This window comes from Triplophysa dalaica, chromosome 6, assembly GCF_015846415.1.
Source record: "Triplophysa dalaica isolate WHDGS20190420 chromosome 6, ASM1584641v1, whole genome shotgun sequence".
NCBI lineage: Eukaryota > Metazoa > Chordata > Actinopteri > Cypriniformes > Nemacheilidae > Triplophysa > Triplophysa dalaica.
In genome coordinates, this window is record NC_079547.1 from 4,799,209 (window position 1) to 4,809,058 (window position 9,850).

Below are 9,850 nucleotides of genomic sequence, written 5' to 3' on the forward strand. Positions count from 1 at the left end.
CAGATATTGGTCCAACAACAATATTGCAAGTATCCGTTTCTAAATATAGATTAGCTGCGTTAAGATCGTGCCTCTTTGTTAAAGATGATTTTAATGGTTTTCAGACATGTTTTACCTGACTCGCGGCCATGCCCTCTCACTCTCACTCTCACTCTCTCTCTCTCTCTCTCTCTCTCTTAATCTCATTCGCTCTCTCTCTCTCTGCGCATCCTAGCGCATTTGTGTTTAATGTATTTGTTTGTCTTCATTTTGTTTACCATGTAGAGTAGAGTTTAATAAAAACCCATAAAGGCATTTGTGATGGGTTCTCTTTGTTCACGCTCACAAACTTGGTCACTTAAACTGTGTTTCGATCTATGCTACCTCTGCTCTTAAATTTTGTTTGGTAAAGTCACGTTACTTATGGTCATGAGATAACGTTAGTGTATAAATCAGTGATGCATTTGCTGGACGAATACATATAGGATTTGTATCACTATACTGCTAATCAGAATTGTAAAATATGTATGTGTAATGACGATTATTATACATATTTGCCTTTGAGCTAAACTAATTCCTTGACTGAATTTGACGTTTTAACAACTCATTTCATATATGTTTGATCTTGATAGATCTGGTGGAGAATCTTATTTGATGAGTAAACTCATCCGTAATTTAACAAGCAGCTAAAAACGCTACAGTGGTTACATCAGTTGCTTGTGTAAGGGTGTGTAAAGCTAAATCATTTCCTTTCTGGAGATTAGATGCTTCTGTAGAATTAAATTGACAATAATAATATTGTTACGCCCCTTAAAAAAGACCAAAATATGTGTAAATCACATATCAGGAAACGAATGTTGGTTGTATTTGATTTTATCATCCCAAAAAATCCCAGGAAATAAATAATCAGTTATAAAGTTTTTCAGGATTAATTGAGACTTTATTTATTGAGATAAGAATATATTTCCAGAATCATTTATCCCCAAACACAAACGAGTCAAAGTGAAACCTCAGAACTAGTTTTCCTCAATTCATATTCTTGACTGCTCCCTCTGTCATGCATTAGATGTGGGGAAAAGTCCTTTTGGGCAATTCAACTGTGCTGAAATACTGGGAATATAACAACAAATCCTAATATGCGAATCTGATTGAAAGCAAAGAGATGTGTGTTACACTTTTTCTCGATCGCTTAAACACATTTCTTGAAATTATCAAGAACGTAAATCACCTTGTTTTTAAAAAAACTGGCTGACAAGTTGTCTTCCCTGTCTCGACCTCTCTTCTCTCTCTTGTTTCTCTTTTGATATCCTGATTTTGCCTGATGCTGCGCCATGTTGAAACACGTAGAGAACTGTGAAGCGCTGAAGTGCCAGTGCCGCTACTCTGAATGATCTGCTTACAGCTTTTTAAGGGGACAAACACACCGCATACGTCTAAAAGGGACACACACATACACACAGGTTCTGCTGAGCCCCCAGTGAAACAAGGGCTCTTAGAATCGTCCTCATCCTCCCCCCCGTTGGGTTCCCTTGACTGTACGTACTACTGTACACACTCCCCTTAAATGCACAATGCTCCTGTGCATCAGATTGCGTAATCGCCAAAGGTGTTGGTTGCGTTGACTCTATCATCTGGCATGTTTTTTTTGTGAATGTGGTTCAACCACTTTTATGACACTTCATAAGGGAGGGTTGCGAGAATCTCCTATAAAAAGAGGTAGAATAAAGAAGGATCAGTTTTTACAGCAGAGCAGAACATAAACATCTCGGTAGAATCTCATGGATGGTAAGTTTGACATTCATTTTTATTTATTTAATTTATTAACTAACAGTTTTCCTTTTTAGCAAGCAAGACTTTACACAAAGTCCTTGTAGTATTTTAAATAATTATTATTCAAGATTTTTTTTATAGTTCATTATTTGTTAATAATATCTGTTTTGTGGCAAAATTCATAGTTCATGATATGATTTTTTTCGTATTGTGTAGTGTTCAAGCTTAAAAGTGTCGACCTGCAGTCAGCCAAAAACCAGTTCAACCACAAGACCAATGGTCTGAGCTCCAGCACTTTGGTCCTGAGGAGAGGACAGGCCTTTCAGATTTTGTTGAGCTTCGATGGACGGGCATTTGATCCACGCCAGGATAAACTTGTCTTCCACGTTGTCCTAGGTAATGTTCTGCATCATCCAACACAGTAACGGCCATTCCACTGAAATCTATCAGGTTTTTACTGATAGTTAGTCAGAATATAATTACTGCGTGTTTATGTGACGGTTTTACACGAAAAGAGAACCCAAACGCAAGCAGCGGTACATGTAATAGGAAGACTTTGTTAATACAAACATAAGTCATACAGCGACTAGTCATACATATACATATACATATCCAAAAGGGGCAAGGGAGTCCAAAAGGCATGATACAAGCTGATCAAGGCAAAGCAACCTCATGGCAAGAAAGCAAAACGCCACAGCACAGGACAGCAAACACAATATAGGGCATAACATAGGGGAACAAACTAGGAAACTTAACAATGGGCAGGTGTGGGAGACACAGGCGGGAAGCTAAACGAGGAAACATGACCGGAGAACGCATGATCATCATATATAAACACTGATCATGCATTTCCACACAAATCACGTGGGACCGTCATGACCCTTCCACAAGAATAGAAAATTATGACCAGGTGAAGCAGGATAATGACAGAGAGCTCTACTTAAGGGAGCCCAGGAATATCAAGTTTATATCTCAAGAATCATTCTTGGGTTTGAACCTAAAACTGTTGAATTACTAGCCTAGGTGCTCATCCACAAAAATGCATTCATCATTCCTGGATTAATGCATTAGTTTATTCAGTATCTGTAACCATAATTCTATCGTGTCTGTTTAGAGGTCAACAGTGACTGCTAATCATGTTTCTGCTTATTTTCCCCATTCTATCTAAAATAAAAATAAATCATCAAATTATGTTCATTTTATTTATTTTATGTGCAATATGTGCTAATGGTACACAACTGTTGCGCTCTCTATCTAATCCAAATGGCCTCTCATAATCTCCACTGAGCAGGTCCACTCTCTGTCGAACTGCCTGTGTCTGGACGGCCTGTCTCTAGGACCAGAGAACCATCTACAATGCAATGGAGTGCCACTCTGGAGCGGGGTATACCCAATCCAAACTCACCCCGCACAATATCAGTCTCGGTGCTCAGCACACCTTCCGCCTCTGTGGGGGTATACAGCCTCAGCCTGAGAGCCGAAACACGCACGAGTGTGAGCACCCACTCGCTCGGTCAGTTCACGATGCTCTGCAACCCCTGGTGTCAAGGTGAGCCTCACTTCAAGATGTGAACAATAAGTCATTATGAATTTATTGTAATTTCTACAATTATTGTAAATTATTATCCAAATTATTGTAATTATTGTTGTAATTGTAATTTTGTAATTTGGTCATATGTAAAAAAAATCATTTGTTATTAATATATTTTGTTGTGCAGGTGATTCTGTGTTTCTGAGCCCTGAGGAGCTGAGAGATGAATATGTAAGGAGTGATTTTGGACTGATCTTTAAAGGTGCACCGAGTAACTGCGTCTCTAGACCGTGGTCTTTTGGTCAGGTGAGCGATGTCTGATTTTGCAAAACAGTGTAAAATATTGCAAGGATTTTACAGGATTTAACTGCAATATTGTACAGTTCAATTCAGACTTCAATTCTTTATTCCTTACTTCTTACAGCTAAAAGAATTAAACAATTAAGCCACATGTTTGAAAACATTAAAAAGTGTTTTTCAAGATAAATTTAAATATTTAAATGATAATTTCTTATCTTCACAGTATGAAAGGGGGATATTAGACATTTGCATGAAACTGCTGGAGTTGAGTCCCCAGTATCTAACCGACAGGAGAAGAGATTTACTGAACCGCAGCAATCCGGTCTATATAGGCAGGGTGATCTCAGCTATGGTGAGCATCTCATCTCTTTTCCTCTCCACTGTTTTACGCTCTTCTATTCTTCTCAGTTTTAACTCACTGTTCCTCTCAATTTGTCTTTGAACAGGTGAACTCTCAGGATGATAGAGGTGTGCTGATGGGAAAATGGTCAGGTGAATACAGAGGTGGCGTTAACCCATCAACATGGTCTGGGAGTGCAGATATCCTCAGGAAATGGTCAGAATCACAATTCAGACCTGTTAAATATGGGCAGTGCTGGGTGTTTGCTGCTGTCATGTGCACAGGTAAGACAAACATCAGTTTTATCACTGTATTGTGCAGTCAGATGTGGCCCTGAAAGACACACTGTAATGCATGAACAGCATTCTTGCGGTTGGTTTTCAAATGCAAATGTTTCTTTTTCGTCAAACAGTAATGAGGGCACTCGGCATTCCAACTCGTGTGGTCACCAACTTTAGCTCCGCCCATGACACAGATGGAAACATGGTAATAGAGGAATATTACTCAGAATTGGGGGAAAAGCTATCTCTTAGCAGAGACAGCATCTGGTGAGTTACCTGTTTAAAAATGACTGATGGCTCTGCTTTATAATCACAATAAATGAACAAGGATTTTTTTATATTATAAGAAGTTTACTAGAGAATAGAGAATCATACTAACACTAGTATTTAGATTTATGGTTGTCAATCATGTTTTACTCAGAGGAACAATTTTTTTCAGGAACTTCCATGTGTGGGTAGAGTCATGGATGAAGAGGCCTGATCTGGGTCAAAGGTTTGATGGTTGGCAGGTTCTCGACCCCACACCCCAGGAGATCAGTGCAGGTCAGTCATTAAAGTCCATGTGAACCAGAAGTTCATTGAGTTTACTTCAGTGTTGTGATGTATTTTCAAGTGAAATTAGACAAATAAAGAACAATTACAAAATACTTTTTTTGTAAATTTTCACAAATAAATTGTTTGTTGTACTTACAAAGTAAACGGGGTAAATAAAAATTTGACTGGAACTTAAACATACTTATCCTATGTGTTAAAATCTTCTGTTACAGGAATGTACAGATGTGGACCTGCTGCTCTGAAGGCCATTCATGACAGGAGTGTTGAGGCCCAGTATGACGTACCGTTTATCTACGCTGCAGTGAATGCTGATGTGCGTACAATGATTGTTCGTGATGGGGAGGTTTTGTCATCTGAGACTGACACCAGAAGAGTCGGATCTCTGATCTGCACCAAGAGTCCAGGGTCCATGCAAATGTTAAACATCACCTCACAATATAAAACTGAGACAGGTAAGAGAAACAGAAGACAGATAATGGCTTGCTGTTGAAGTGATAATTGCAAAAACAAACAGAAATAAACACATTTTATGATATGAAAGAACTGCATTCATGGGTAATTCAGTTCTTACACCACACTGACAAAACACTGATAAAATCTAAAACGATCTTAAATAAGGAAAATTTTCTTAAGAAGTAAAATTTAGTAAGATTAAGACAAGAATAGTCATTTGCCAATGGGATAAGAATTCAAAATATACACATAATAGCGTCTCAGTTATTATCTGCAGTTTTGCTGTAAAAACTGTAAAACTACAAACATGCTGATTACAAAAATCATTCGACTAGATTGAAATCTATCTGTTTTTTAATTAACAATTAAACTGTTTTTTTCTAGCATATAGGCCTAGCTCTGAAGAGTCGACAAGAGTCAGTAAGTTCTAGCATTTACAGATATGAATTAATCTAAACATGCTTTACATTTTTGTCTACTTGCTTTATAACACAGTGCTGTGACTTTTTTTGCATTTTTGTATGTAGCTCCAAAAGATGTTGTTGTGTCTCTGTATCTTCTGAAGACCCCTGTAGTCAGACAAAACATTATATTCAATGTGACTGTCACCAACAATGAGAGCACACACAAAGAGCTTAAAGCGCACGTCAACGCTCAGAACAAAGAGTACAACAGTAATCCAACCAACACTTTTTGGGAGGCACATTATGACCTGAAGCTCGCTCCTAAAGAAGGTAAGATTTCTACAAGAACCTAAGTAATGCTTTTACTTTCACTTCCAACCACTGGTCCTGTATACTACAATGGAACCATCACATTTACTTTTGAGAACACAAGTATGTGAAAATTCACAATTATAGACAATCTTATAGTGTGAATTGAATTCACCTAGCTGAACTGAGCTTCTCTTTGAGCCGGTGGTGGCGCTAGAGAGACAAAAATCCAAAGTTTACTGATCTTCTTATGATGACATTCTTAGCTACAATTTATTAGTAAATTATTTGTTGAAATAAAGTAGAAATTTTAGTACTGGAGGATGGCAAACATAATTTAAATCTGAAAAATGTGAAACTGATCATCCATATTTTTATATCCCGCAAAAAAACGTCTAAAATGATATAAAATTAATATAAGTTTTGAAATATGCTTCATTAAACAGACTTAAATAATATGCGCTGCCAAAAATGTATATCTTTAAATTTGCAACATAAACATATCCAACATGCGATATCAACGTATGTAATAAAAAAATCTAATTATAACTGATTCCTGTTTTATTTCACCAGCTCGGACTTTCAAACACGAGATCGTGTCCAGCGATTATGCATCTAAAGAGGTGAGTGAGGATTATCTGGTTAACCTGGCTGTGGTTATAGAGGACATGAAGACTCAGAAGAGAACGCTGGCTTCTCAAGAGTTTAACATCATCAGTCCTACTCTCACTATACAGGTATGTCAGCCTGTAATGGACAAACCTACACATAATCTGGAATACATGAACTACATAAACATTTGTGTCACTGAGGGAGAGAATACACATTTACTATATGAACAATAGAAAAGTATCAATATCAATTTTGAAAGATCACTGTCATTCTTCCAGATCGCCAACGAGAACTCTGTCGTAGTTAATACGCATCAAGTTGGTATGGTGACCTTCACGAGCCCGTTCGCCGTTCCAGTGAATGGAGAGCTTACGGTTATGGGTTCAGGACTCTTGGAAGAGAACATTCAAACCAGGTACATACAGTGTGTTATTTAATTCTTACTTGTTTCGGGGATGCAACTTGCTTCACATACCTGAGAAATTAGAAAAGTGACATCAAATACATCAGCATTTATTTGTTTAGCAGAGAGTTTTACCCAAAGCCAGTTACAAATGAGGAAAACTACAAATGCATACTGTGTCGCTACATGTGCTGTACGAACTGTGCTGGCGAACAGGGAGGGGTTTTACATAAAGATGTGAGATTGATTCTCTGGAAAAAAATCCAACAGATTGATATTTTATTTGTGTTTCCTAAACTTTCATTGACTTGACTTGGCATTTCTGGGAAACTGTAAATTACACTATTACAAGTGTGTGTGTGTTTGTGTGTGTCTGCATGTGTGCGCACGCTGCTGTTATATGCAAATCAAAAACACTCTGGAGTGAATTTACGATAAATCATTTTTTAAATGTTGTGATCTTTTTTCTCTCAGACTCACACTGAAGCCTGGAGAGACCATGAAAAGACCCGTTCAGTTCACTCCAGAGATGACAGGTTTCAAGATGCTCCAGGCTAGTTTAGTGTTGACAAACCTGTCCAGTGTCCTCCATGGGTTCAAGACTATCAATGTTAAACAGGCTTGAAGAGGGTGAAAGGTTTAATGATTTGTGGGTCACTACATGAACTCAACTCAGCATATTTGAAATCCTTGTACTGCAGAGTTTCTCATATTATGTTTATTTAGAAGAAATCAGTGGTTTAAAAGTGTCATGATTCTGCCTCATCATGCCATGTCTTTCTTGGTCTTCTGGCAGAATCATGGCAGAGCCTCATGTTTTGTGTGGAGAGAGACATGTTATTGTTGGTTCTGACATAAAATGCGCTCTCCGGTCTCGTCTTTGGTCCCGCCTCTCTCGTTTCCTCGTTTAGCTACCTGCCTTTGTCTCAGTACCCACACCTGCTCATTGTTGTCTTCCTTTGTTATTTCCCTTATATAATGCCCCTCTTGTGTATTGTCATGTGCAGATCATTCTCGTTTTTCATGCCTGTCGGTTTCATGTCTTGTCTTGGATTTCTTAGTTCCCGTTTACTGTGCCCCGGTTTGTGGATTTTGTCCGGATGTTATTTTGGTCAACTTTCGTTTTTCTTTTGAGTCCTTGTTTAATGTGTTTGTTTCCCCATCGTGGGTTTTGTTTTGTCTTTATATATTAAAAGTATTTTTTATTTAATGTCTGTCTGCATCTGGTTTTTCCCTATCTGTCTCCTGACAAAAGTATTCCTCATTTTTAATTTAAAACATCTGATAAATAAATAAACATAAACCTGAAAGAAATCCTTATGGTAATTAATAGACTAAAGATGTAAATGATTCTTTATTTCTTTAGTAACATTTAAAATCACCATAAATATAGTAATTACATTAGATAACTTTAATTAAGCCAAATTTATTCAGGCAAAGGAAAATTAAGAATTTTCATTACATATAGTTTAAATATACAATCCTTGACACTAGAGGGCAGAACGTGTGCTTCACATAGAAATCTGTATGTCAGTAGATGCAAATGTTTAACCCTGATTCATCTCATGAATTTTTATGATTCATCATGATTACATATTAAGAAAACACCAACCATCTTGGTTAACATGTTTTTATGTCATCTATGTCCAACAAGGTAAACCTTTGTTCCTTAAATGCAACTCCTTCTAGACAAGTTCATATCAGAAAGGCCAGTAGCTGCCCATGTCTTGTTTTTAATGTGGCCAACCCCCGATGAATGATTTATTTTAGTTCACTAAGCTTTGGGTCGTTTACTGCCTGAGACATCTTACAGAGGTACCTTTGCTATCTGAATATAAAGGAAACAGTGATAATCCTTCAATAATGAGAGATTCTAAACTAGTTAGTGTGTATTCCCAAGTAAAAGTATCTACGGCTTAACAATTTTTATGCTGTATTTGTCAGGAATTGCCAAGGAGAGAACCCAGATGCAGGCAGGGGTGGTGAAGGGGTTAAAGATTTATTAAACAAGACACCAACAATTGGGAAAACTTTAACAAAACACGAACTAGGGACACGGTAACAAAAATAAAAATTCAAAACACTTCCCACGAGGGGGAAAAAAAATATACTCAATACAAAGAGCGACACAACGCAAGTCAAGGCAAGGCAAGGCAAGGGACAGCGCAAGGAGAACACGCAGGGTACATTGCAAAATGAACGAGCACAGGACAGCAGACACAAGGGCATTTAATAGGGAGACTAATAAAGGAAGAAAACAATGGGAACAGGTGTAGGGGATGAAACACTAATGGAAGACTAACGAAGGAACGAGAGGAGCGGGCCCATAGATGAGACTGGAGAGAGCGCATATGATGTCATGATAACAACATTTTGTCTCTCTCCACACAAAACCTAAGGCTCTGCCATGATACTCCCCGACACACAGTTTTCAAACATGTGAAAATCATCAGGTTGGAAGTTTGATTCAAATGGTTAATTTCATGCAATGCAAACAAAGTACTCTAGATGACATGAGCCCGCTGTGTTCAGTTTACTGCTGCTTTGACAATTTATTGAAAAATACTTTATCACTTTTGGTCTTTTTTGCCACATTTTTTTAAACTCAACCAACTTCTATTTTGACACACATTTAGGCTGAAAGGTATGGTGTAATATTAAATGATTTACAAATGCACAGTAATAATTTATCTTATCAAAAATGAAGTATTAAGTAATTGTTTATTATTGTTATCACTGCATTAATCTGTATTTATTAATTCCTTTATTCATGCACTTTATTTGCCCAGATTTGATTGAGTCATTTATTATCCTCCATATAAAACTTACATGCGTGAGAACATGTGGGAAAAATCTGATGTGATGTAAAACACGGCCATGATGGCTGATGTTATGGATTTAAGGATGGACGAG

General features: G+C 37.5%; 1 protein-coding gene across 1 annotated transcript; it reads left to right on the forward strand.

The window, feature by feature from the left end:
* Positions 1 to 1,654: 1,654 nt before the first annotated feature.
* Positions 1,655 to 8,147, forward strand: LOC130424728 (protein-glutamine gamma-glutamyltransferase 5-like). The gene is made up of 14 exons (XM_056750625.1): positions 1,655 to 1,764; positions 1,966 to 2,145; positions 3,041 to 3,298; positions 3,468 to 3,586; positions 3,804 to 3,932; positions 4,027 to 4,204; positions 4,333 to 4,468; positions 4,641 to 4,744; positions 4,969 to 5,208; positions 5,594 to 5,629; positions 5,737 to 5,943; positions 6,496 to 6,659; positions 6,813 to 6,949; positions 7,412 to 8,147. Exons 1-14 carry the CDS (start codon positions 1,758 to 1,760, stop codon positions 7,560 to 7,562), a joined length of 2,046 nt encoding a protein of 681 aa, XP_056606603.1. The 5' UTR covers positions 1,655 to 1,757; the 3' UTR covers positions 7,563 to 8,147.
* The last annotated feature ends 1,703 nt before the right edge of the window (positions 8,148 to 9,850 follow it).

Bases quoted from the DNA above. Each gene is read 5' to 3' on its own strand.
- LOC130424728 (XM_056750625.1), top strand. The intron at 3,933-4,026 runs GTGAGCATCTCA...GTCTTTGAACAG, and splicing joins GCAGGGTGATCTCAGCTATG to GTGAACTCTCAGGATGATAG. The intron at 4,469-4,640 runs GTGAGTTACCTG...AATTTTTTTCAG, and splicing joins CTTAGCAGAGACAGCATCTG to GAACTTCCATGTGTGGGTAG.